Genomic DNA, 27625 nt, shown 5'->3' with positions numbered 1-27625 from the left:
AAACTAGATTTCAGTCTTAAGTATACTCACCTGACTCTTTTCAATATATGAGCCAAAATTCCAATTTAGGGTCAGAGTAACGCCATCTAAAAAGATAACGTGTACTTTGTCATCAGAATATGCAAGAAATCTTCCCACGCTGGGTATGAATGATTCTCTCAAAAGCAAAGGCAGTATATTGTTATCCTTTATCCCAGGGACCTAAACCAAGTAAGTAAAAACAGCAGAAAGTAGAGTTATCCATTGATAAGATTTAAATGATTAATAAACTCTGAGGCAACTTTCAGATTCTTATGCAGAAGTTCAATACTGTAGAATCCTTATATGTTATAACTTTTCCAGAAGTGAATGCCCAAAACAGTCTATTACAAGGAAATTAAGTTCCAGTATCTTGGAAAAGTCACTGTTTTGCTCTGGACTTTACATAGGACACAGACAAAAATTACAGAAACATAACCAAATTAGTAAAATATAGAAATCAAAGTCTGAAATCACTTCCTCCAAGTAAGCATTAAAGAATATACTTTTACAATATGAAAAGAGTAGAAGATTGTAATACTAAGGTTTATAATAACTGTTACATAGGAACAGAGCAAGTAGTTATTTGAACTTAAAGGCCATAAAAATATACAAATCCCATCAATTCCCATGGCCTTCTCGTTACTTTAAAAGAAGGAAAAAACATACAATATACAATAAAAATATAACATAAAAGCATCATTTTGCAGTATTTATCCATTAAGTGGATATGTTTCTGAATAAATCAATACTAATGTTATAAAGAACTTCTCACACAACTCAGATGAAAGTAGAACTTAGTATATATATATGAATAAAAACAATTTAAAATATCTTGCTCTTGAAATAATTTTAAGATACCATTTTCCAGCAGCATATACAATAGTTATGGCTTAGAGAAAGCCTCATCTTGGCACAATGCTGAAGAATCCTGTGAATTGGAAAAACACGATTTCAACACTTGCAAATAATAGCATTTTCAAATTGTAGCAAAACATTCTCAATGCCATAGAACAGCTAGTTTCATCCTTTTTCCTCCTGTGGCACACATAAACTAAAAATTCTCCAGCACACCAAAAAATATATTTCTTGCCTGACAAAAAATAGCTACAATTTTGATTCATTCATAGCAGATGGCTGTCGTTATTTTTTTTTTGTTTGACAGTCTAAGGGGAGAGAGGTCAGTGCCCCTGACTAAATATTCAGGTATTGTGTGTTGTAAAAATTCTTTGTTTTTTCATTTATTAATTTGAGAGAGAGAAAAGAAGCAGGGGGTGGTGCGGAGAGAGAGAAACCTTGATTTTGTTGTTCTACTTACTGATGCATTCATTGGTTGATTCTTCTATGTGTCCTGACCAGGGACGGCACCCGCAACCTTGGCTACTCAGGACATCTCTCCAACCACCTGAGCTACCTGACCAGGGTCTTGTATGTCTCAAAATTCTTGTGGCAGCACAGGTTGAAACCACTGCCATCCAACAGCTCAGGCAAGTAGTTCATTTCCACTGAAACATGTCCAGACCTATTTCCTTCCACAAGCCCTCCAGCCCGTAGATGAGAACCACTACTGTCCCTTTGTGCTAATCTTTTGTACTTAAAGTTATTCCTCTAATTTTTAGCAATGAAATGACTCCAAACAATTTGCAGGTGCAAATTCTTTTTAAGAGGGAAAGATTCACAGTGGCTGAAAGGCTTAGCATAAGCTATTGTTGCGGGATATAAAGTGTTTCTAGCAAATCAAATTACAGATCTGCTCCTTCAAATCTACTGGGGAACTGGCTTAGACATAGTTCATAAAAATAAATCACTTAATCTAACATTACCCTTTCATTCTCCTGAGTGCTACAGATTAATTAATTAGAATAAAAAAAACCCGTATGAACCGATCTACACTTCATCTTCAGCACACCTTAGAAATCTTTATCACTCTGAAGATAATAAAGAAGTATGAAAATTTTAAATGTATCATCAAATCCTCAACTTAATTCCAAGAAGTAATAATGATGCCAAATTTATGAGAAGTCACCTATTTCTTAGCAGTGCTTGCTCACCACATATAAGTGTTTTTCCATAGTTCACTTATATTTCAAAGACGGAGTTACTCTTTTAACGATATAGTGATTACCTTGTTTTATAAATGATGAGACCAGAAAAGTTGACAGATTTTTACCAGATACTTATGTTTCCATTGTACTACCAATTCTTAATTTCATCCTAACGGTTAGAAAAGGTATCAAGGTTATCAGAACTTACCTGGTTGCCTGTTTGATTAGAGAACGCACGGAGAACAGACTTCCTGGTCTATCTGGAGGAAGGTTATTTACTGAATACATTTTCTCTTCTCTCTGAAAATTAGTTTAAAATGAAAAATATCATTAGTAATAAATATTGGCCATTATTACTTAGCTATTTTTCTCGAAATATGTGTTTACGTAGGAACGAAGCAAGCAGTTAACTTAAAGGCCATAAAAACTGTATGTTTAAAAGTATTTTATGATACTTTTCCATTTTTCCTACCTATTCAAAAATTATATTCTCAGAGCCTGTAACTTACTGTCCAATTTAAACTTTGGCTATACTTAAATTAACATGGTTATAAACTAATTTTTCTACATATTAGGAAACATCACATAAGCTTTTCTCTTTAGACTAATAAACAAAAAAAACCTAAACAGCAAAAAATCATTTTAATTTCATGAATCATTTTGTTACATTTTATTAATGGAATAACTATTGCTACAGTTTATGGAAGACAATATTATTTACAGTTTTGAATTTAAAAAATCATTCCTTCTGAATTTCCTTTCTCAAACTCTTTACTGATAGTGTTTTCCAGGACTCTGCCTCCAGCCTTCTCTTCTGGCTTTCCTGGTTTCTTCTTGGGTTAATTCCACAGGGTTCAAAGCTAAGTTTGTAATCATTACAACAGCAACAGCTAACGTTTACTGAATAGTTATGTGCTAGACGCCTATTTTTAGGTAAGGAAACAGGCTTGAGGGCTGAGAAGTAGTTGAGATCTGTTGTGAAACACAAGAGAACACAGCCCATACTTCACCATCAGAATTCAGTAATAGTAGGTACTTAACCAGTAATCTCTGCCCTTTTATTCTGGGCTGTGGACTTTGCTGTCTGAATTGTTACTGGGCTTCTCCCCTGACTACCTTGGAAAAGAAAAGAGCTAGTTCAAAATATATGTATAAGATTTAAGTCCCTCCTGATCCCCCTCCCTCACAGAATTTCAGACTCCTCTCTGAAAGTAATCAGTTCGGTGTCTATCTGCCCAGATCCTTCTCTGTGCATTCACATGTGTATGTATGTGTGTGTGCATATACACACACAGTAATACAGTAATATATAGGTTTGGGGCTTTTTTTTAATGTAAAGGATATCACTGTACATGTTGTTAGTGCAATTTTCTTTTTTTTCACTCAACAGTGTCTTGGAGAGCTTCCAATGTCCCTTATGCACCTACATTCTCCTTTTTCTTTGAAACTGCTGCACAGCATTCCCCAACCTGATCACTAACGCTCACTGCATCATTTCCCTACTGATGAACGTGTAGGTTGCCTTATTTCTTGCTACACAAACAATGACACAATGGACATTCTTGGCCATGCTTCTTTGTATGTATGTGCCAATATTCTTCTAGGACACACTCACAGAAGCATTTCTGGGCAATTTTATATGACATTATCAAAGTGGCCTCCTTGACGGCTGAACCAATTCACACTCCAGCAATGAAAGCACCCCATTTCCTACACCCGTGCTGGTACATAGTCTCCACCTTTTAAATTTTTGACAAGTTGATGAGCGAAAAGTCTTAAAATTATTCATTTTCATTTCCCTGAAACAAGAGTAAAGTTGAACATGTTTTCAAATATTATGGGTTATATTCATTGCCTTTGCTATTATTATAACCATGAGGAGAGGATTATAACTGATTTATAATGTATTTTTCCATGCCTTTGCGTTTTTTGCTTTATCTAATTTAACAAACATTAAATATTTAAAATTTAATGTAAGCTTGAAAATTTCAAACTTACCAAACTTTTATGGCTTCTGTTTTTTCTGGATTGTACTTAAGAAGGCCTCTCCTACACCAAGATTATTAACACTTTTCTCCTCTATTTTCTAACAATTATATAAAGGTTTGGTTTCTGACATTTAGCCCTTAAATCCATCCAAGACTTATTTTGGAGTATGGGTGAAAGTAAGGTGCAAACAATTTTATCCCCCAAAGAGAGCCAATTGTTTATCATCTTTTCACTCAAGTAGACAGAGGATAGTGCAAGTGCAAAAATTCCACCATAAAGACACAGCTTGTTTGAAAGTTTTGTTTTATCCCCAAAGCTCATGCTTCTAATCCATGTCTGTTTCAATATAAAAATGGTCATCCCCTCCTCCTGATGCCTGCGAGTAGAACAGGAGTTCCAGGAGGACGTACTGTATTCATCTTGTGGTTCTGTGGACTCCCGGTGCACAGCAGTCGACAGTGTGCGTAAGCATACCCACTCCTACCTGCCTGTTTACTCGGTTGCTTCATGTAACCCCCCACACACATTACTGGCCACACTTTCATTTCATTTGCTTGTTTGCCAATCTAACCACTAGACTGTGAACTCTCGAAGCCAGGAAATCTTCTTCACCCAGTGAAGACCACCTGCCTACGAGTGTTCAATGAATACTTATTGAACAAATGAATACTCTCCTATAAATAGACCCCAGAAGGGAATCTGTTCCAGTGTACACTAACATGTTTATGAATGAAACACTTGGGATTTATGTAAAGTTAAATTGGGAGTCAAGGGGGCAATGGGAAGTATAGATGAAACAATTCGGGTGATGGGTACACGAAGGTCTGTTACACTTGTCTTTCTACTTTTGTATTTGTTTGCAAGTTCCCATAGTTAAAAAGAAAAAACCTTGCTCTATTTTTAACTCTTCTCCCTAGCACTTCTGACAATCTTATCACTTAAATACTCTCTTCTGTAACAGGGAAGGAAAACACGTTTATTATGTTCCATCCTGCAAAGCAAAGCCATGTGACACTACGGTGAGCCCTGTAAAAGGGTGATGTCAAGTGTCGAATTGGGGACAAGAATTATTAACAAAATATCCACATGATCACATTTCCATCTGATTTATTAAATATATCATGTTATGTTTCACTGTTTCAACAACAGAAAACAATCTTGTTCAGTTTTCTAGTTATACATAAAGATTTAGGAGTTAAGAGATGTTTAAAATATGCAAACAATACATGCTGGGGGAAAAGGGTATGCTTTTTAATGTGCAAGTATTAATCCAAAGAAGTATATCAATTCAAAGTAATGCTGCTGGTATTAGTGCTTCCTATCGATAAATTGACAGAGAAATTTAACTTCTGATTTAAACACAAATTGCTTAGGCAAAAGGAAGACAAAATACAGTATGAGAACACAGTGAAAATAAGGTGATTAATAACTGTTGTGCCAATGCTGCAGTAGGTTATGTTCATTGTTTAGCCTAAGTAGTAGCAAGCTATGTTATATAAAGATCAAATCTCCCATATAGATCCACAATTATTTGGAAACAGTTATATACCAAAAATCTTGAGTTGAGACCTCATTGTCAGCTCACCTCTTCTGATCCTTCCCGAGTGGAGTAATATGTAAAAAAGTTCCCAAAATAAGCTCCTTCTGATTTGAAAACAGATCCATCTCCAGGATAAATCTCTATTGAGTTCACATTTTTATGGGTAAGTCTAAGGAAAAGAAATAATCATTTAAAAAATGTTTTTCTAGTTGAGATTAGAACACGCATCAAGTCAATTATCAAACAAAAACAAAAACAAAGATGAATTTTTATCTACCTAGCAAATGGGTAATTTCATATTCTGCACCACCAGCCAGCTAAATGAATTTTTTGCAAAAGAATAAATACGACACAGAGAACTGGTTCATGTATCTACTTCAGTTAACTAAGCTCTGCTTCTGGAAGCGAAGCCTCCTCATCCTGGTATCCCCACATCAGAGTGGCTGGTATGTAAGTCACCAAAGCAATGCTCATTGCCTAGGAGCTAAATACAACAACTCTAGAACCTGAAAATAAGATTCCCTTTTAATAATGAACTAGTAAAATTCATATCCGATAGGTGAGAAGTCATGTGAGGTATAAAAACTTAAGCCAAAAGAGAGCCCAGGAATAAATGACTTGCAGTCCTCCTCGGCAATCTTTACAGACGTGAACCTCCAGGTCTGGCCAGCACCAGTGCTCCAGCCACTGGGGAGGGAGGGCTAGCTCAGTGGAATAGTGCAGGCACGAAGCAGTCGCTTGGTGAGTACCTGCTGAGTGAGTGCAGGTCGAAATCTCCCCTAAGCTACCTAACCTGTCTCATTCCACACTCACCGGGCAACCTTCTGCTTGGACTAATTCAGACAGCTGGACCCCCCATGTTTGGATGGGGGTGTCCTAAATAGATGACATGTGTACTGCATTCACTAGCAAAACTAATCCCTGCCTTTGGAGGTGTCACAGAAATCTTGCAAATATGGTTAATGTGAATTAGTAACAAGACCCCTGTTGCCCTAATATAATTAAGTTTTGTGACCTTAAATCTCAGGACCAAACACAGGAGCATGGTGGCCCCCACCAAAGTGTATTCTCTTGTAGTTTCTCTGCAAGGCTAGTCTTGGCCCCTCTGTGACGTTCCCGAAGGGCTCCAGCTCCGACACAGGCGCCTCACCTGTACGTAATACCCTTGAACCACACCACTTTCACTAGTTCAGGATAGGCCTGCTCTTCATCAGACTGTCCCGGCGAGAGTGAATCAGAAAAACTCCACCTGTGCAGGATCAAATACAAGTTATTGTTTCAGGTTACTCAACACAATTATCTGGAGAAGTCAACAAAGTAGTGCTACTGTAACAAAAGTTATTTCTTGCTTCATTCATTAGATTAAAAAAAAAGTAAAAATTAATATGAAAGTATATTAATTAAATTTTAAAATGAGTCAGTTTTTCATGCATTTTCAATGATCTCGTTATTGAATCTCAGCACGATTGCATAAATTAAGTTTTACTAACCTTAAAAATTTAGGACCCAAACAACAAATGCTCCCTGAACGAATACTCCCGGTCTCTACGGTGGGCCAGGCACTGTACATACACCGGGGATATAACACCCAGAAAAGCAAACATGGTCGCTGTGATGCTAGAGGGTAAATACTGGGCATGAAGAAAGGGGAATTTCTGAACGCTACAGCACTGTGTAAGAACCTCGTCCAGTCTCCGGACGTGGAGGCAACCACTCTCGGGAAGTAAGGCTTACACAGAGACCTGGACCTGAACATAAGTTAGCAGCGTATTCCTGGTAGAAGAAAGGGCAGGCGCAGTGGCAACAGAAGCCTGAGCAAACTCTCCAGGGTCTGCAAGAAGTCCAGGTCAGCAAGAGGGTCGGGGATCACAGATACAGAAAGGAACCAGGCTGTGAAGGCCTATTAAGCCATGTTTAAGGATAATGAATTTCAATCTACAGGCAGTGGCAAGTTATTGAAAAATTATTGATTTAGAAGCATTAATCTCTTTTGATGCGTATCGTGTTTAAATAACAAATATGTATTCAAAAGACTGCCTCAGATCAAATTCCAATTTTGCAAGTACTAGCTATGCGACTTTGCTCAGGTTGTTTAACATTTGTCTCTCCAATTCCTCCACAAAATGAGGTGATGACAGATAGTACTTATTATCCCACGGGGTTACGACGGGGAGGAAACGGAAAAGCACAGCCATGCCTAGCACACAGTGAGTGCTTGGGGTTAGCCATCATCCTTATCACTGCATTGCTTCCACAACATTCATGTTACAAGTCTAGCACCACCAGGTTCTTCGCCTCTTAGTGGAGGTAAAAGGTTTATACCCAGATATCCCAAAGCCTTTCCATGGTACCCCTTTATAAAAAAGACACCTCTGTAGTCAACCAAAGACAGGGACGGCCTGTGAGACCAAGTGTGACAGAAAGAACCAGCGGTCATAAACTTCTCAGCGCTGTCTGCAACAGTCAAGGGAACAGGCTCCACCGAGTGGCGTGGACGTGCCCACAGAGCACCGTGCAAGTCCCGGGGCCATCCCTTCCCACACTAACAATCTTTTCAGCCTGGCCTGGGCAGCTCGGTTGGCTAGAGTCCTGATGTGCCAAGGTTGTGGGTTCAATCCTCCGTCAGGGATATGCAAGAATTAACCAATGACTGCATGAAATTGATGTCCCCCCCCCAAATCAATACATTAAAAAATTTAAAAATAAAAAATAAATAAATAATCCTTTCAGTGACAGTGACCCTCGCTAGACCATAAGCTCCTAGAAAGCAGGGACTGTGTCTTAGTCATCTCTGCCTCTGTGCTTAACAAAGCATCCAGTGCACCGGTGGCCTTCCCTAGACATTCATTCCATGGACACAGAGTTAAGACGCACATGCTAGGGAAATTATTTACTAGCAGTTTTAAACAAAATTTTGGATCAACTGAATGAACTCTCCTTATAAGTGGTATCAGATAATTTAGAAAGAAAAACTACCCTTAGGAAGACTGGTTCTGACTGGTTATGCCAACTAAGTAATTATGCCGTTACCTGTGCAGGTGTGGCACAGGGCAGCTGAGTGGCAGGGCCCTGGAAAGTACAGAAACCTCTTTTCCTCTTTCCTCCGAAACATCAGAAGTTAAAGTTGCATTCTGGGTGACAGCTACATCAGTTCCGGACAAACTGTGTATTTTATCATGAAAACGAAGTGCTAAAGACAGAGGGTACTTCCACTCCTCTGGACAGGAGGCCACAGGCCAGCGCTGCTCCACCCACGCGTGCACACACGTGTGCTTTGGGCCAGGAGGAGGCAGCGCCTCCTCCCCCTCGGTTCCATTCCCACAATGCTCCTTCTCCGAAGGTCCTTTGGCTTTCATGATCTCACAGTGAAGTTCATTGTCTTTATTCTTCAGTCTCTGTCCTGGTAAGTTTCCACATGCAAGGGTTTTGCCTGCTTTTTCCACCAGTTTATCTTTCTTGGCTTGACTTTTTTTTTCTGACAATACTATAGATGAGTCTGGCTTCTGGCTTACTTTACACAGAAAATGCACAGTGAATTCATGCTGAGATGCGGGCAGGCAGAGGTAGGCGTGGCCATCTAAAGAGGCCACTTTCACGGTGCCACCCTGCAGCCACGCCGTGCTGTCATCGGTATCAGGACTGGGCCACCTCACTTCCGAGATGTCGAGGAGGACATGCTGAGTTGAGGGGAGAAAGGAGATGGTCAATATTTTCTGTTAACAGACCAAATTTTCCACACATTTGATACTTACTTATGTGTAAGAAAGCTCTTCAAGTCTGTTTTACTACCTAGAGAGAATGAAAAAGGAGATCCAGGTGTCAGCCTACATATGATTTTACACAGAATATCTGATATCTCTTTAGAGCGGTAGAACACACACACACTGACCAAAAAAGAGAGAAAAGAAGAAAAAATCATCCTAATTATATCTAGTATTAGATGTTTTTGCTTAAAATGTACAGTGAATCGGAGATAAAAAGATTTTGAGCCCCTCCCAAAAGTCTACTCTAAAAAAAAAAACTATAGCCCGTTCGATTCCCAGTCCGAGCACATGCCTGGGTTGTGGGCCAGGTCCCCAGTCAGGAGTGTGTGAGAGGCAACAGATCGATGTGTCTCTGGTACACTGATGCTTCTCTCCCTTTCTCCCTCTGTCTAAAAATAAGTAAATAGAATTTTTTAAAAAGAAAATTAAAATAAAAAAGACTATAAATGAAGGAAGATTAGCACTATAATGTACTATATTAAAAGCAATCATAACTTAAATGGTATGAAATTAGCACATAAGTCACTGATAGAACAATTCAGAGAATACAGAAATAGACTCAATATATCTTAAAAATGCTACATGCGATAACAAGTTTTTCAAAACAAAGGGGAAAAGGGAGAATTATTTAAGAAATGGTACTGAATCATTGAACAGCACTTAGGAAATGTTATACCAGAGGGTTATGACCTGGACTAAAGCCCCTGCCCCGGACAGCACCCTACACACCACACACTAAAATCAATTCCAGGAGCAACACGCTTAACAACTGAATTACTCGAAGGTCAGTGGATGCTGACCAACGGCACACAGACTCGTAACAGGTCGCAGTGCCTGCCGTGAAGTTTCATGTCAGATCGAAACAGCAGGCGTCACAGAACAGGCTTTTCATCGGTTCATCCCACCGACGACTAAATGTTTCAATTTCCATTTCCATAAAACTTTAAACTTACCAAAACCATTGTCCAGAAAGCCTCTTCAATTTTCACTGCTATGCTAGGACACTAAAATTAAGGGCGGTATTCACTGATGGCAAAGCTGGTTTGTAAGGATGATCAGTTCAGAAGGTTCTCTCTTCTAAATTAGACTACCGGATGCTCCTCCCGCAGCATCAGCGGCAAGATAGCCAATTTCAATGAGTAAAGTTACCCCACAGATAGAGTGGGAAAACAGCCTTGTAGACTAAGTTACAGCTCACAGTTTTTCATGGCTTCTTTGTCACGACACAGCGTAATAGGAAATCGTGACAGTAGTAGAAATAGGCAACGGATTAGGCAGCTTCAGGGTCAAACAGACTGGGTTCAAATCACTCGGCCAGTAAGAAAATTTCTATGGAAAAGTTAGGCAAACTCTCCGAGATTTAGTTCTTTCGCTTGTGAAAAGGAGTTGGTATCTAGCCAATACACCTTTTCTGATTGGTTGGACGTCCACTTTGATCAGCAGGCTCCCCAAGGCATAGGGGTGCTGTCAAATATTCTTAATGTCACTCCCAGTTCTTGGCCCATAGTAAACCTTCAGTAAAGGATAGTTACTATTATTATTCCAAGTTCAAAACAGAATACAAGCAAAAGAATAAAATTTGTATGCTTGTGAGTGATCACATATTTCTATTACACATGAACAAACAACTATACATACATAAGCTACTAAAAATGTCCACATAATTTCTGAAATTTCACATTTCCAGCAATCAAACAGTCACCAATATGAAAAGTTCTGAGTATAATCCTGGGCTATAAAGAAAAAAACAGGGTAACAAAATATGCAACTTCTGTGTCTCAATCAATATACAAAATAAGAAAACTCCCTAGTCTGGTGAAATATAAAGGCCTATTCACCCTATAGCAACATGTCCATTCCAAGTGTCATAAAGAAAAAAGACTAAATATTAAAAAACCTATTCTAATCACTTGTCCTCAAATCTTACAAAATTGAGTTTTAAAAAATTACCTTTTTTCTTTCAGAAGGTATGATGTTTTCAGATAAAAAAGGGCAAGTGGCGAAAGAGTTTCGAAAATCTAGGGCTCGCTGTAGTTGTTCCTGCAAAAAGACACAAATACAATCTTGAAGAATTATTGCAAAAACATTTAGCATGGCAGCAATCCAGCATACTGACTACTTTCCACATTTTGGCCACCTCCACAACATCTCGGCACTAAAAAGAGTGGTGTTTGTGTCATCTGTACTTACTCGGTAAGTGCTAATAACAAAGTGTGTCCTTTGACGAATTCTTTCTGGTTGTTCTAAAGGATGTGCTGAAACAGGAGGTGCCTTTTCAAACACAAATTCAGAGCCACAGGGAGAGAGCTGCAGTCTGGAACCGTCCACATACTGTACTTGCACTGCATCGTCTTCATAAAGCACCATTCGCACTTCAGCCGCCATCGCTATTGTGATGGGTCAAATGTCCTTCCCCGGCAAAGCCTGAGGGATTAGGAAACAGGAGCAGATACAAGTTCTATCAAAATAAGCTGATGCATTTTCTAAGAGCATAAGTAAAACACACTGCCATTGCATTTACTGTTGTTGAAAGAAAAGTGATTACCGTTATTTTTCAGAAAATAAGACACACTACCGCCCTGCCGTTTGGGAAAAATAATGGTTGTTAATGCTGCTGTCGAGTTCTGTTTACGTTTACATTGGTGAAATATTATGTTATTTATGTTATTAAATATTTTACCTTCAAAATTTTTTTCCTATTTTCCTCCCCTAAAACCTGGGTGCATCTTATGGTCCAAAAAATATGGCATCTTAATGATCTGAAATTAACATCCTTAACAGAATGCCCTGATTAACCCCCAAGGCTTTACTCCAGGGTAGGTATAGAACCTAGAGAGCAAAGACGGCCCACCAGGTTATTACTGCCTTTATCATTTTAGGAGCTTTACTTCCCCTGGAGTTCAATTTCAGAATATCATATGTTCAACATCTTACTTCCGATAGCAAGTAAATTCCACCTTTGCAATAAGAATCCAGGAGATCATCTGTAATGCAATGCAAAAGGCAGGCCAAAAGTAACTATCAGACCTAAAGGAACACCTGGATTCTTGCCCTCGCTTGGCATTCAGGAGGTATCTTCATGTCACTACAGAGCAAGCTAACTCATCTCTTAGGTCTTAGATTCATTCTCGTCTCACTTGGTCCAATTTCCTCTTTTCCACCTTTAACACGACTTACTACCTGCACCTATGCCTTCCATACAGGTACAAGGGAAATGGAATTAGAGGGCTGGGCTCCATTCACGTCTATCATGTACTAGTTAAATGCTTCAGGTTGTTTGTTTTCTATTGTAGCGTGGGGACGGTAAAGGACTATTGTGAGGATTAAAATGAGGTAACACATATGACAGTACCTAGTATGGTGAATGTCACCTCGTAGGAACTCAATAAATACAATTCCTCTCTAACACTCACTGCATCTCCTTCTAGGACATTATTTCCTTCTACTACTCAGGTGATCAAAATTCACCTGTCAGAAAAAAATAAATTCCCATGGATGCACTTTCCCCAGTCTACCCCTATTTCCTACCGATACACCTCTCAGTGCAGTGTCTGCTCATTGCCCATCAGTCTTCACTACACTGCAATCCAGCTTTCTCCTCCACCTCCGAACTGAAATCATTTCACGACAGTCCCCAACATCTCCCTGCACCCAGTGACTTCAGTCTTCATCCTGGCAAACTGGTCAGCTTTCGGCAGCACTGTCCACCTTTCTCTGTAGCAAATTCTCTCTTCCTCTGCCTCTTATTTTTAAAACGGGGGAGAGGGGCTGCCAGTTTCCCCACTGCCCCCCAAGTCTACATCTGTTTTAGTGTAATGATTCTTCTTCATCGTTCTCTTAAACCAAGGATTCAAGACCTGACCTGAGTCCCCATTTCATTTCTTAACCATATACACTCACGTCAGTTTTATGCCCACCCTTGCTTTAAAAAAAAATCTTACCCCCTTTCAATGTATGTAATCGCTACATGTGATTAGCTAACAATTGTTTATGGACTATGTGAGGATATAAATAAATGTTAAAGTGCAGGGTCTCTCCTGAGAGGAGATTCACGCAACTTTAATTATTTTCTTTCTGTAAAGACTTTACAAATCTACCCGACCCTCCTCCAGAGTTTCCAGCTGCTGGCTCCGCCCCCCAACCCCCCACCCTGCGCCTGTCCGCAGAGAAATCACACTCAACGTGACTAAGGAACTCGGATACTCCAGCAAGCAGACTTCTGCAACAGCCCCCAATTCCACTTCCAACACTCACCTCCCTCTCAGTCAGGCTGCCTACGTAGCCAGAGGCATCTTTTAAAATAAAAATGAGACCTTGCTCCCTGGCTCACAACCTGCTTCTTGCACTTAAAATAAAACCCAAATTCCTAACCATGGCCCGAACCTAAGCCACACAGTCTGGCCACTCTGCCCTCGAAATGTCCTCTCCTAATTCTCTCCCTGTTCAGGGCACTAGCTCCATTGGCCTTTTTTGTGTTTTTTAAAACAAGCTGTCTCCCACCCCAGAACCTCTGCACTACTCTTCCTGCCTAGCTGGTCCTTTTCCTGGCTCGTCATAGGTTGGCTCTCTGTCACCATTAAGATCTCAGTGCAAGGGTCACTCCTTCAGAGGCCTGACTTGACCATCGCAACTGACCATCTCAATTACGGTTGCTCCCAATGACCTTTTATCCACGTCATCCTCTTCCTTCAGGGCATCTATCGCTCTCAGAACGGATTCTACTTTTTTACTCACTGTTTGTCTTTTCCCTCTAGGACATAAATGCAATCAAAGAAGAGACTTCATTTTTCTTGGTCAGAATTGTACCCCTGGCAACTAAAACAATACTTGGAAAATGATAAGGGTGAAATAAATATTTACTTAATAATGAAAGAATAAGTATATTTTAAAATTCTTGCTTTTTGTCGACAGCCATACCCCCATTTGGCACCTGAGCTGATCTAAATTTCTTGCTTTTCTTGACTTTGCAATTTGGGTTAGCAAATATTGCGGCTCAGTGTTAGCAATATTTGACTTCTGACTGTTTCCTTCCACACTCTTGAACAAGTCCTGTTCATTTGGTCTCTCTCAGGAGCCTGGCTCCTCCTGTTCTACTTCAGGCCGTCCACTCTCCCCAGACCCTGCGGCTCCGTGGGACCTTTCTCCGGCGGCTTCCCTCCCCCATCCGTTTCCAGTACTGCTGTCAGGGGTAGCTGTGCACAGCCCAGCCCATACCAACCGCTTCACAGCACTCGTTCGCATGCTGGTGGTGTGCAATACATATTAACAGCCACATATATGATGTCTACCTGCTATTGGGGGGGGGGTAGAAAATAGGTGCATACACAAAGGAGGAAGCCCTGGCTGGTGTGGCTCAGTGGATTGAGTGCTGGCCTGCGAACCAAGGGGTCGCTCGCTGGTTAGAGTCCCAGTTCAGGGCACAAGCCTGGGCTGCGGGCCCGGTCCTCCCCATTAGGTGGGCCCAGGAGCGGCCACATTCCTGTATCTCTCTGTCTCTCCCCCCTTTCCCCTCTTTCTAAAAATAAATAAATCTTTTTTAAAAGGTCACAAAAACACTAGTGTTAAAAAAAAGGCGGAAAACATATTTTGTAATAACAAAAATACTTGGGAAAGTATCTTTGGCCAAGGTTTTTATTTCTTTATAAACAGCTTATTGAGGTATAATTTTTTTAATAAGAAGTTTACACAAGAACATAAGTATAAAGTTCCAGGTATATCATAAATCTGCCCCAGTCCACATTTCTAGCCACAACTGTCTTACTGCTTCCTGCTTGTTTTCAACACCTAGAACACCTTACGTCTGAGTATGTTTAACGATCAAAAGGCCACAAGTCTGTTATTATTTTTTTAAGCCACAACTCTGTTCTTAATGTCACTATCAATCTAATTTTTCTTTTTGTTTTAGAGAGAGGACAGGAGGAAGGGGGAAAGAGAGAGAGAGAGACATCGATTTGTCGTTCCGCTTATTTACGTATCTATCGTAAATAGATTCTGGGGAACCGCAACCTCGGCGTCACAGGACGTTCTCACCAGCCGAGCCAGGCGGCGGGGCAACCTCGTTCTTCAAGATGCAATATCTAGTTACAGAAAAAGTTCCCCAAAGCGAACAACGTTCTGAACTCACACAGCAGTTCCGAGCTGAAAAGTCGTGGAAACGAAGCCAATCAACGGCCCTTGCACTTTAACTTGCCGAAAGGCTCCGACCGCAGCGCCAGTCCATGACTGCTTCTCGAGGAATTTCTCTCGAATTTAACAAATTACCAACAAGTGATGTTTCTCGATGAAACAATCACAACCGCGGAGGCCTAAGGCCACTGGGAGAGTGTTCTGTCCGACGCGTCCGTCAGGCCTGTGTAGCTAGAGCAGCAGCAGTGACAAGGGCCGGCGACGCCACCGTAGAGAAAGCGCTGGCAAACAACTGTGATTCAAACTTTCCCGCCCCCTGGGGCAACCACCTCCCACTCTGGAAAGCGGAAAGCCGGAAGTTCCGCCCCGGCCACCCTCCTCTTCCTGGGCCACGCCCCCTCGCGCTCCCGGATGTGGGAAGGGCCGGAAGTGGGGAAACGTCGGCGGGGGTCCGAATCCGGAATCTCGTCCACTCCTTTTCCGAGGTTACTTCCGGTACCTCAGCTTAGAAGCAGTCCGACCCCACCGTGGGAAGGCTGGTGGCAGTGAGCTTGTAACGGTCCGCCGCGCGGGCGGGCCCTGGTGCAGCGACGCTACTTTAAGTAACCGACCGACGGTTGCATCTCAAGAAGGATGTTAACGAAGATCTTGACCTTTTCTTCTAATTTGGTGTCAGAAAATGTCTTTTCGTGTCTGCACCTGTATCTAAAATGGCAAGTAGGCTTGACTGCTGTTTCTTGTCATTAAACAAGTATTTACGGAGCGCCTGCTCTGCGCCAGGCAAGCTGGGGAGAAAGCAGGAAGGGGGTCCCAAGGTCGAGGCTGGGAGCTAGAGAGTAACTGGAAAGAAACGACTAGACAGGAATTTGATCAGACCTGTGGTAAGTGATCCTAAAATAAAATGCACCGGCCTGTGCCAGCAGCATCTAGTGGTAGCCCTAATCTGGGCTGAGGAAATCCAAAGGATGAGTAGCCAGGTAAAGAGAAGTGTTTCAGACAGAGGTGACGGCCTGGGTTAAGGCCCTGAGGCCAGGAAACCAGTTTGGTTTAGGAAGGATTAAAGAGCAGGCCTTTAGGGCAGAGAAACCTGAAAGGGGCTACGAGGTAGGCAGGGCAAGGTCATTAGAATTTATGGATTACAGACTTCATCTTAAAAGCAATGGTAAACTATTACAAGGGCTTTGAGCAAAGGTGGCAGCACCACGGGGTGGGGAGAGGTCTACCTGCTTAAGTCCATCTCCTTTTTTAAACGTCTGATACACACATTGACCTCAACCTTACCTGAAGTTTTGTATCATACAGTGGGAACTCAGGTCCTGTCCCTCTCCACCTTTTTTCTCTCCAGTGTCTGAGAACCTCCTAGATGTAAATTCTCTTTACAACTCACGGGTTATGTGATGCTCTTCGTACTTTAGAAATGTGCCTGGGACAGCTGAGTGGAGAATGGATTGTGGGATACAAGAGAGGATGTGGGAGCCCAGCAGAAGGCCCTTGAAAGAAGAGAGAGATGGCAGTTCAGACTGGGCGGTGAGGATGGAGAGCACAGCTCCAGGGAATAGTTAGATGAACTATATAATCTTGGTAGTGCTTGAGTGTGGGGCTTTGAGGGGGACGGTTGAAGTTGAAAAGTTCCAGGTTCTCCGTTTGGTGCACATGGCTAGGAGGCAGCACCATCAGTGTGTGTGGGGGGTGTGTGTGTGTGCAAGTGACTTCGAGCAAATTTTGAGGCTAGTGCGACTTCGAGTTTGTAAGTCCTCCTGGTGGAAATGACAAGTTAGCAAAGGTGCAGAATCAGAATGCAAACAGATCTGGTGGTCACCTTGGCCTGATGACTGCTGATTGCAGTCCGAGAATAATGCAACATGGGAAAAGAATGCCAGGGACCCAGCTTTCAGGAAGACCAATATGTACAGATGAGGTGAGGGACGAGAACCCCACAAAAACCCCGGGGAACAGCACAGAACCAGAAAGGCAAGCTACTGTGCTCTGGATGTCCAGAGGTGTTCAATTTTGGTGTCACTTGACAGTGTCAGATATCACCTGGAGAACAAGCTAAAGAATGACAGGTCTACTAGATATAGTGACATGCAGGTCATTGGCCTCCAGTGAGAGCTGTTGTGTATATGGGGGGCAGAAGCTATAGTGGGTTTGAAGAACAAACAGAAGGGAAGGAAATTGAATAATTGGGATGACACTTAAGTCTGACTAGGAAGCAGAGAGAGTAGTTGAAGCGGGGGGGGGGATGTTCAACAGCTCATGCAAAAGAGCCAATGGGGAGACATAAAAAAATACAGACCAAGTAATTAATAGAGCTCATGGGAGTGAGAGAGGATAGGATTTCAACACATTAAAAACGGGCCTTTCATAGGAGCAGTACTTCCTGTACAGCAGGGGTGTTAAAATCATTTTCACCGGGGGCCTCATCAGCCTTTCGGTTACCTTCGAAGGGCCAAATGTAATTTTAGGACTGTGTTAATGTAACTACTCCTTAACTAGGGGCAAGGAGCTTGGCACTGCCATGGGGTATAAACAAGGTGGAGGGTGGGATTTGGTCGGCCCTGGGGCCTTGTGTTTGCCACCTGTGCTGTACGAGAAGAGGGACAAAATGAATGCCGATGCATTTGTGAACATTTGTGGCCTTTTTTTTCCTTTCTGTGAAGCGAGTCATCATTTAGGGGATAGAGCAGATCAAGAGGGTCTAAAAAAGGAATGAAGAAACAGTAAAATTATTGGCAGTGCTGACAGCCTAAATGAAGGTGGTGACAATGAATTTATAGGGGTATAACCCTACCAGAAATATGAACTTCAGCTGTCTGGCTGCAGCCCCCATGTAGGGTTCATCCAAGTCTGGCATCTTGATAGGCTGACACAATATGGCAGTAGCACACATGACCTTGAATTATTTACATCTGCCAAAGTCATCAAAGACTACTAGTATATGCTCAAGCCTGCAGTTGGTCAGAATAATTTTGACCGACTTGCAGGCCAGGGGTGCACTGCAGAGGAGCTGCGGGAGTTGGGGGTCGGGGTGGGGAGGTCCAGGCTCCTGCGGAAGGTGCTGCAGAAGGTGCTGCGGAAGAGAGATGAGTTCTGGGTTGGGTGTGGTCTCTGCAGCAGGATGAGGAGAGGCAGGGGCTAACTCGAATGGGTGCTGTGGGGAGCAAGGGCAGTCTAGCCACTGGGTGTCCCCAGGAATAGGTGGGTGGGGACAGCAAAGAAGTCTGGAGGTGCCCTTGTTAACAAAGCAGCAGTCACACAAAGAATGGGTCATGGGTCATGGTGACAGTTTAGTTGCCGCATGACCTTGGAAGAAAAGACATTTCCTGTAGATTTGCAGTGGGCCTTCTCTGCATCTGTCCTCCTGGCCTGTGAACAGCAGGGCCTCCCCCCGCCCAACCAAGTTTGAGTCCATTTTTAGTCCTTCAGTCCTGGATGACTTTTTCCTTTCATACCAAGCCAAATTTCCTCTTCTCTTGCTAAATGTGCCTTTTCAAATAAATTACAACTTAATCTGTACCTGTCTGTCCCCTATTAAGATTTAATAGAATACCCAATTATAGAATTGCCCCTTTCTGATAACATGTAGCAGGGGTGCCAACCCGTGGCCTGTGGGCCACACGCAGCCTGGGATGGCTATGCATGTGGCCCAACACAGCCATAAATTCACTTAAAACTTTTCTTTTGCTAATCAGTTTTTGTTAGTGTTTGTGTACTTGATGTGTGGCCCAGAGACTCTAACGAAAGGTTGGACATCCTTGCTTAGACTCCCAAATCACCCCATCAAAGCCCAAATCCTGTAATTTATTGTTTCTTACACAACCCACAGTTCCCCATAGTGTATATTCTGCCTTACTACAGGACTAAACCCAGCGTGTTCAGGGTCAGGTGTGTTCCTGGCAGTCTCTGGCTGAGGGCATTGAGAATACAAAGACAGAGGGTCTGAGGTGATGACAGGACCGCCAGGCTCAGACCAGGATTTGCACTTCACTGCCGTAAGCATGGCTCTCACTGGCTCCTTTGTGTCCTCTGTGCAGACTTGTACTAATAATGAATAATCCTGACCTAAGACTGACTCATACTTCTGTAAGATACAGTAATCCTAAAGTCTGATTGTAGTAGCATAGGACCAACTTCTCCTTTAATTATGTACTGTTGCAATTTTAAAACATGGCCACACATTCCCCGATGGCCCCGTTAAATGTGGCCTCAGCGGCTGGAACAAAAGACTACAGTGGAGGTAATGCTGCCCACAGCCTCTGAATGCAGGCTCTTCCTGCGTCCTCTGGGACGGGCACCCCTCCTCTGCCGGTGATGTCTTCTCATCACCTCAGCTGTTCAAGCCACCCCAATACCCCAGTCCTTAGTTTTCCCAGCCGAGGCCTCGAACACTAGAATAGGAGGCACAGGATCCATAAGCACAATAAAGTGCTTATGTACGAAGACTAAGTTGGGGTAGTTTTTTAAGCAGCACCAGTAACTACCAGATACACTGACCACGTTGGAGGCTGTTAGGAGCAGGGGTAGATGGCAATGAGCTAGTGGACAAAAGGACAACTGATGTTATTCACAGAGCAAACGCTACAAGTTTAAAGTATTCAGTTAGCATATATGTGCCCCCCACTCCAGCCTCATGTCCTGTCCCTTTCCTTGCCCTCACAGAGGCAGTGAGCACCCTCTTTAGAAAGCTGTGGATTACGGTAACAGCCACCACATTATAGGAGCCATTTAGAAAAAAAGAGTTCTGACTATTAGGAGTTCCAAAAACCCTAAATGCATATACCAGTTGGGGCAGAAGTGGGTTTACAGTTGTGAGTACACAAAAGTTTATTCTTGTATTATTATTTACTAATTATAAGTCTTTTCCATATGAACTGTAAACCTACTTTTGCCCCACCCTGTATACTTCTTTTACAATGAAGAATCTAAAAGTTTTAATGTTTTACATTTGCCAGTTTTTCCAACTAGTTATTGAACTGAATTTTTATTCAAGAGACAATGGATAGACTGTCTTCTATACCAGTACAGTTTCTGATTTCAAACCATAATTTTACAATGTCATATTAAAAAAGTTCAACACAAATTGTTTTAAAAACCAGGATACCATTCCAAAAAGTTAGAGAAAACAAAAACATTTCAAATTTATTTTCAAAGTCTAATTTTAATCCAGACTGAACAAACAAGCAGAAAAGTGAGAAAGCCAACTGTAGTAGCAGACACAGGTGTACCAAATGTAAAACAGGGGGGTTATTAACAGAACTATTTACATGCATATTTACAAGCAATCCTTTTGTACATAAGTTTTACTTGTAGTTAGTTGGAAAAGATTTCTGACATTAGGTAAAAATAGGACTAAGGTGGTACCACATTATAGCAAAAGTATTAGAAAAGTGATCCTCAAGGTGTATCAATTATAAAGGAGATGAAAACCGAGTGACAAAGATCTAGCAAAATTCTCTAGTAAAAAAGTCAATGCAACTCATGCTACTAAATAAAAATGAGAAAGCCTTATAAATAAAGCAGAATAATGTCCTAGGCTTCTGAGTAATGAAGTTGGGTGAAAACAATTGAGCAATTTAGAATTGCAATAAATCCTCAGTGAAGAATCCTGGTTGTTTAGTTGGGAGTTCTCTTTTTTTATGACATTTTAAAAGCCCTTGGTATCAAATAACATCTGGGTATATAAATCACTTAATGATATATTCTAAGACTTTAGTGCCAGAGATTTTTATGATTGATTCATATTTGAAACCCAGTTCACTGAGACACTAAATGTAAAGCTAATGGAAGGTACAAATTTAACCAAAAAGAAGGATGCTACATTTTTGCAGTAACATGTATTTCCAGACTAAGACTTTTTCCCTCAAGAAAAGCTGAATTTATAGGATAAGCTTCTAACCAGCTAGCAAAATTTACTTTCAACATTTTATTTATTTCAAAATCGATTTTATTGCAGCCAAAACAGTGGAATTAACTGTACATAATAAACTATTTTATATATATACACATTTTAAGTTATAGGGAATAAAGTTTATTTTGGCAGATAGTGTTAAACAAAATTAAAGTTGCATACATTAGTAACGTAACTTAAAATCCTTAATTTGGTATAAGTGACACAATTTTCTTTCTGTCCTGTGTTCTGCTAAATCACCTTAACCTACACTGGTTTATAAAACTGATACACTGAACTTTAACTTTACTGTTTTCGCTTACACTCTGATTCCAAACAAAACTTTTCATAAGCTTCTTCTATCTCTGGGTCCATCTCATCATCGATATCATCCAAGTACCTATGAAAAAAGCAAAGATGACTTGTAAGTTTAATATTTTTCAATGCAGAAAGCTTTGTAAGACACTAAGCCATAACAAAAAGTACCTGACATAACTTTCCTGCAATGAGTTTAACAATGCAAGCACTCTGTATAATTACATTAAATGCAGTCCTTAAACAAAAAGTGCTTAGTACGGTGTGCCGAGTTTCACACTGGCCTGAGTTCCTTTTGTTTGAAGGTTCTGCTATGCTTTTAGACACACGTTAAATTCTTTAACCTAATCTAAAAGTTAAATCAAAGGTTTTACGTATCAAAAAGTTGGGATATCAAGACTGATATTAATTTCATAAATTTCGCTTGTTACCACTTGCACTAAAATTAGAACATAATTTCAGATGTATCATCCCTCTCTAATGATGCACTAATATTTTATGTCTACTTAACGTCACAAATGGTATTTCTTCAATGACAATGGAAGTCATAATCCAATGGGAATCAGACTTTCATAGCAAGAAGCTACTTCCGAGATCATCTATTATTTCCCCCCCACTACTCAGTAGTTTAAAATGATGGAAAACTAGGCTTTCCATAGTTTAGTGCCCACAAAGGCTTTCATATATACATACCCTACTGAATTCCCACAGTGATCTTAAAGAGGCAGGTGCTACTGTCTGTGAGCTTCCACTGGTACACCCAGCAGGGCGTGACCTTCCCTAGCTGTGCTTGTGTTTAGGTCCTTACGGACCTGTCCTTTTTACTATTAAACTAGTTAATAAGTATGGCACTATATATTAGAAGACCTCGAACTGACTTAAAATGTCACTAGATAGGAAGAGAATAAAAGTGGTTCAACTATTTTTTAAAGCCCACACAACGAGAGAAGGTATGTAAGAAAAATGGAAGTCACAGGTTTAATCTACTCCTCCCACTGCTCAGGAAGAAGGGAGCCCCAAGCAGCCTGTCCAAATTCCTGTAAGCTGTTAACAGAGTGGGGACTAATCCTCACAAACTTTTAATTCCTCCATAAAAAAATGTAGTTAAATCTAATGATAAGTCAGTAATACAAAAATTTCTTTCCATGGCAGGTAAGAAACTGAAATATGACAACAGGACTATAACTTATATCTTCCCATAAATCCAAAAATCTTGATTTTTATTTATTTATTTTTGGGGAAAAAAAAACTTTTTAAAGATTTTGTTTACTTTTAGAGGGTTAGGGAGGGAGAAAGGAGAGACGCATCCATGTGTGGTTGCCTCTCATGCACACCTCCAACTTGGGATGTGGCCTGCAACCCAGGCTTGTACCCTGATTTGGAACCAAACCAGCAACCTTGTGGTTTGTAGGCTCAGTTCACTGAGCGGCATAAGCTAGGGCAGTCCAGACATTTTTATGTCGTCATCTGCTGTCTTCAGTCTGAATTCATCCTGTAACAGCTCAGATTGGTGTCTGCTGCTCTGGGCCAGGGCACTGTCTTCTCCTCCAGTTTTCAGAAAACCTCAAGGAGGGCACTGCCCTTCCTATTTCACAGATGGAGTAACCTACCCATGATCTTACGGTGTTAAGGGCTACTTATTTTAAAATCAGGTATGATAACAGACTTTCATAAAAACTAATTATGCTTGAGTATACTACATTTTAATAGTTTTTTCCCTCAACTATACATAAGCTTTAAAAATCATAGTGTGTGTGATTTTCAACATGATCATCAGAAAATTTTCAGTAAATAAGTACTACATATATACCATAATACCATCAAATCAAAATGCACATTCTTTTATCTATGTTTTTCTATCCTAAATTCTCTATGTAAGCTATGGCCACAGAAATTTCACAAATAAAGTTAGTAGCTAAAGATAACTTACGGATCACTAGCCCCTGATAAATCTGTTCCATTTTCTTCATAATCTGGAAAAAAGTCTTCTCTTTCAAGTAACTCTTGATATTTCTCTTGGTAATCTACAAAAAGTAAATAAATAACAGGAAAAATTTGAATGTTGAAAAATTCATATGAAATGTCCAGTTATTCTTAATTTTTAGTATTATGACATTAAAGTAGCCCCTAATTTTAAATATGTGTAAGCTATGCTTATCTATCAATATCAAGTAAGCTGAATTACATACTTAAAAATAGCTTTTATAAAACTGATACTCTAATTCGCTTGCTTCTGCCCCTCTGCATGCTCATAAAGCTTAGTCATATTCATTCTCCTCTAAGCTGGGAGCCAGAGCCACTGTGAATGCACCAGAGCACGTTTCCTGGCCTGTGTGCATGCTGTCCACGTTCTCTCCCGAATCCTTCCGTCGGACAAAACACCAGCTGTACAGGTTGCTGGGGAAGAACACACTCCCCGCATTCTCCCGTTTTCCTTCCACAAGGAGAGATCTCATTCAAATAACCCGACCTGCAGCTCTGTTATTCCTCCCCAAGGAGGTAAAGTGAGCCATCCATCGGCCTGGCAGGTGATAGCCACTGGCCCATGGTCCTCAATCAGAGGGGCTGCCCTAATGGAGGTTCTGCACACAGGGCATTTTTTTCTTTTCTTCCCTGTCCTTAGACACAGCTGGAAGGTGGCTATCTAATGTTTCAGCTGTACAGTGGGCTCTTCCTAGGCAACACCAGTGATAGTACAGCGCTCCATCTGCCAACTGCCATGGGCAGTTAGAGTCTCTTAGAAGACTAGCATGCCTGTATGGAGTCCTTGCCACTGAATAGTAAAATGGATCAGTGTATATTCAAACTGTTACCTCAAAATTAGTTTCTTGTGAATGGCCACCTCAGGTTTCAAGAGCATAATATAATTATATTTGACTGGGTAAAGACCTTGTTTTCCCAGGACTGTCAGTTACTGTAAAAACTTTAATTCCAGTTTAAAGGATCAGCAGCATTTTGAGAATCAATTCTGGCAATCTGGAGACCATTTGAACTATTAAACCTTCCTGCAACAATAGTTGAGGTATCTGGTAAGACAAACACTCTTTTTAAATGTATAGATGAGGTCACAAAAAACATCAAGTCTCCTGACAACAGAAACGAGAAGGGAACTGAAAGCCACACACAGTTACTGCAGCTGGGAAGTTGGCCGACCACGTGGTAACAAATGAGCTTGGATTTTAAACCGAAAGAAAGGTCCTGGGCCCACTGAAACAGATGGAATCCATGCCCACACTCATCTCACTCTGTACAAAGCCAGGACATTCAAAGGGCTGATTATCTCTAGCAAAAGATGAACCAGGTTAAAAAAAAGTAAAAGACCTCTGTGGCAAAGAAGTCTGGTTATGCCTGTCTGGGTTTGGGGTGGGGGTAGAAGCACTCTGGTTCTCTGGAGAATTTATGACAATAAGCCTACACCTCAAATTTTTACTATCTATGTTAAAAAAAACCCATGACAAGAAAATAAAAACTTATTTCAAGCCACTGTTGTTGTACCTGTGGCTCCCAGCAGTAAATATAAAACCCACGCTGGATAGATGATCCTACGATCCAAGGCACAAGTTCTTGTGAAGAAGAAAGGCACTTAAACACTACAGCAGTCATAAAGAAAGTGTGGACCGAACAGATGATAGGAAAATGGATCAAAGATGACAAAGAACCACCAGGGAATGAAGTAACTTTGAAGTACAAGGGAAGAAGGAAAATTTGTCTCACCAGACTAAGATTTACAGGCAAGATCAGAACAATTAAGAATGTGGTATTGGTGTTCAAAGAGAAGAAAGACACACATAGACAGAGGAATAAGACAGTTTACAGAGCAGTCACATGGTATACAACACAGGAACATTTTGTCTAAAAGAGGAAGAATGATTCAACACCCATTGACATGAAGACTGTGGAAAAAATATTTAATTCCTACTGTGTCCCACATATAAAAATTAGCCAGATCCAAAACCTAAGAATGAAACAATGAGAGATTTACTGAAGAAAATGGAATTTGATGGTAGTAAGGAGACTAAGTCACACAGAGCACAAAGAAGACATAATTTAGTTTGCATTGAACTCAAAGCTCCTCTACACTAAGACAAAAGGGAAAACCGCACATACTGGGAAACGACTGTGAATTACTTTCTAGGCTATGCGAGGAATTACAAAACGACAAGGAAAACAAGTGATCCAATGGAAATACGGGCAAAGAACATGAACAGGCAATTCTCCAAGAAAGAAATCAAAAGTTCAACAGAAACATGACAAGAAATTCAGTATCATTAGTAAGAAAATAAAATTTCACAATCTCATACAATTGGACTGACAAAAATTAGGTCTGGTAATAAGTTTTGCCAAGATGAGACAGGAACCCTCACACGCTGTAAAACATTAAGTGGTATAACTGCCTGAAAAGCAGGCTTAATTTCATTTAGTGAAGTTGAAGACACAAAACAACCCATAACGTGACAATTCTACCTCCTCACAAGGTACACAGGGCCTTAAAGATGTTTGCGCAGCACTGTCTGTAGGAACAAGTGTGAACTACCCGACCACCCACACAGGGGACCTAGGAACTGTGGTTTAGTCTGAGTACTGTTTGGCACTTAAAGGAAAGGAAGCTATATCCATCAACACAGACAAGTAACAAAAATAATACTGAATAAAAATAAGTTGCAAAAGGCAGTGTACAATAAGATACCATTGGGGTTAAAGCTACTGTGTCAATCCAGCACTTTACAGACAAATACGAAGTGAAGAAACATCACGATGACACAAAGTAGGGATGGTTGTCACCTTCGGGAGAGAAGTGATGGAAGCTTGAACTTGGGGGTGAAGGGTCAACAAGAAGAAAAATGGTTTAGTACTGTCTATAGCATTTTATTTCTTTAAAAAGACCCAAAACACACAGTAATATGGCAAAGTGAGCTTGGTTTAATCTTGACTATGAGACAACAGGTCAGTTGTTTGCGGTTTTTGCATTTTTGAATGTTTCTTAATTTAAAGCTAAGTAACCAGCCCTCCTCTCTGCCTCCTTGTGCTGCAGGCAGCGACAGTCGGGGGTCTCTGCCTTCCAGAGAGAACACGGGGAAACGCTGACCCTCCGCTGGTTTATTTGTGCCAGGTGGAGAAGACTTCTCCACGGCTCACGCTGCAGTCTCATTTATCATAATTAGAGCAGTGCTTCTACAAACGCCCTCTTCTGGAAGGGGAAGCATGAAGGCATTTAGGTTTCTGTTAACTTTGATCCACCAAGTATTAACGACATCCGTAATTCTTAATATCTGCAACTATTAGCCCATATTAATGAAAGCTGCTGACTATGTAGTGAATTAGAGCCATCTTTCCCTTTCACTTTAATCACATCAAAGTTTACAGAAAACAAAATATTAGAGGAAATACAAAATAAAAACGGTCACATTTAACTGAGGGATTCTTCTAATTCTTCACTGTTAGAGTGACAAGACACTAGATACTGAGCCCAGATGTTCCACTCAAAATGTTCCAAGTGGTTACTGCGAAGAACTTTCTATATCACATAGGCCTTTACCCTTTTAGAATGATGTGAACTCTTTGAAAAGCTAGGTTTGTGCTGGAGAAGGTACAGTTTTCTGTAATTTACCATCTTACCCAAAAAACCCCAAACCGGGAAAATGACTGAGACAGCATACCTGGATCAGCTGCGGTGAAAGGAACACCATCAGGCGTATAAAATGTTGGCTCATTCTAGGATAAAACAGAGTGATACAAGTATGTAACCATTTCACAATCGGTTTTTTAAAAGCGCAGCATCAGTGAAGCCTGGCCGGGTCACTCACGTGCATCTGGTAACACAATACACAAGGAAGTGAAACACTGACTTCCCGGCAGCTGTATCAGGTCATTGGGAAACTCTATGGCTTTCAGACTTTATTCTATTCGCTCAAGTTCCTGTTCTGACACTGCGCTGGACACG

At 40.9% G+C, this 27625-nt stretch overlaps 2 protein-coding genes across 4 annotated transcripts in view; both read right to left on the bottom strand.

Annotated features, from left to right (window-relative positions):
* Positions 1 to 139: 139 nt before the first annotated feature.
* CUNH5orf34 (chromosome unknown C5orf34 homolog) lies at positions 140 to 15796 on the bottom strand. The gene is made up of 8 exons (XM_053657399.1): positions 15481 to 15796; positions 11547 to 11780; positions 11307 to 11396; positions 8623 to 9269; positions 6743 to 6841; positions 5638 to 5761; positions 2272 to 2363; positions 140 to 201 (listed from the first exon to the last, which is right to left on the bottom strand). Exons 2-8 carry the CDS (start codon positions 11739 to 11741, stop codon positions 189 to 191), a joined length of 1260 nt encoding a protein of 419 aa, XP_053513374.1. The 5' UTR covers positions 11742 to 11780; positions 15481 to 15796; the 3' UTR covers positions 140 to 188.
* Positions 15797 to 20595: 4799 nt separating this feature from the next.
* The window catches only part of PAIP1 (poly(A) binding protein interacting protein 1), a 30467-nt gene continuing 23437 nt past the window's right edge, over positions 20596 to 27625 (bottom strand). For all 3 annotated transcript variants that reach the window (XM_037164685.2, XM_037164680.2, XM_037164696.2), the window contains exons 9-11: positions 27342 to 27396; positions 23615 to 23708; positions 20596 to 21769 (exon numbers count right to left, since the gene is read on the bottom strand). In XM_037164685.2, the coding sequence (XP_037020580.2) occupies positions 21676 to 21769; positions 23615 to 23708; positions 27342 to 27396 (243 nt within the window). In that variant the 3' untranslated portion in view covers positions 20596 to 21675. The remainder of the gene's footprint in view (positions 21770 to 23614; positions 23709 to 27341; positions 27397 to 27625) is intronic.

Source organism: Artibeus jamaicensis, unplaced genomic scaffold (genome assembly GCF_021234435.1).
Source record: "Artibeus jamaicensis isolate MK-2021 breed Jamaican fruit bat unplaced genomic scaffold, CSHL_Jam_final scaffold_369, whole genome shotgun sequence".
Classification (NCBI taxonomy): Eukaryota; Metazoa; Chordata; class Mammalia; order Chiroptera; family Phyllostomidae; genus Artibeus; species Artibeus jamaicensis.
The sequence above is the reverse complement of the archived record's forward strand: the minus strand, read 5'-3'. Positions and strand labels throughout refer to the sequence as shown.

Excerpts from the sequence above, each read along its gene's own strand:
- CUNH5orf34 (XM_053657399.1), bottom strand. The coding sequence starts at position 11,741 with ATGGCGGCTGAAGTGCGAATGGTGCTTTATGAAGACGATGCAGTGCAA. Across the intron at positions 9,270-11,306 it reads TACCTTCTGAAAGAAAAAAG|CATGTCCTCCTCGACATCTC; the intron begins GTAATTTTTTAA and ends CCCTCAACTCAG. Across the intron at positions 2,364-5,637 it reads CTCGGGAAGGATCAGAAGAG|AGAGAAGAGAAAATGTATTC; the intron begins GTGAGCTGACAA and ends ACTAATTTTCAG.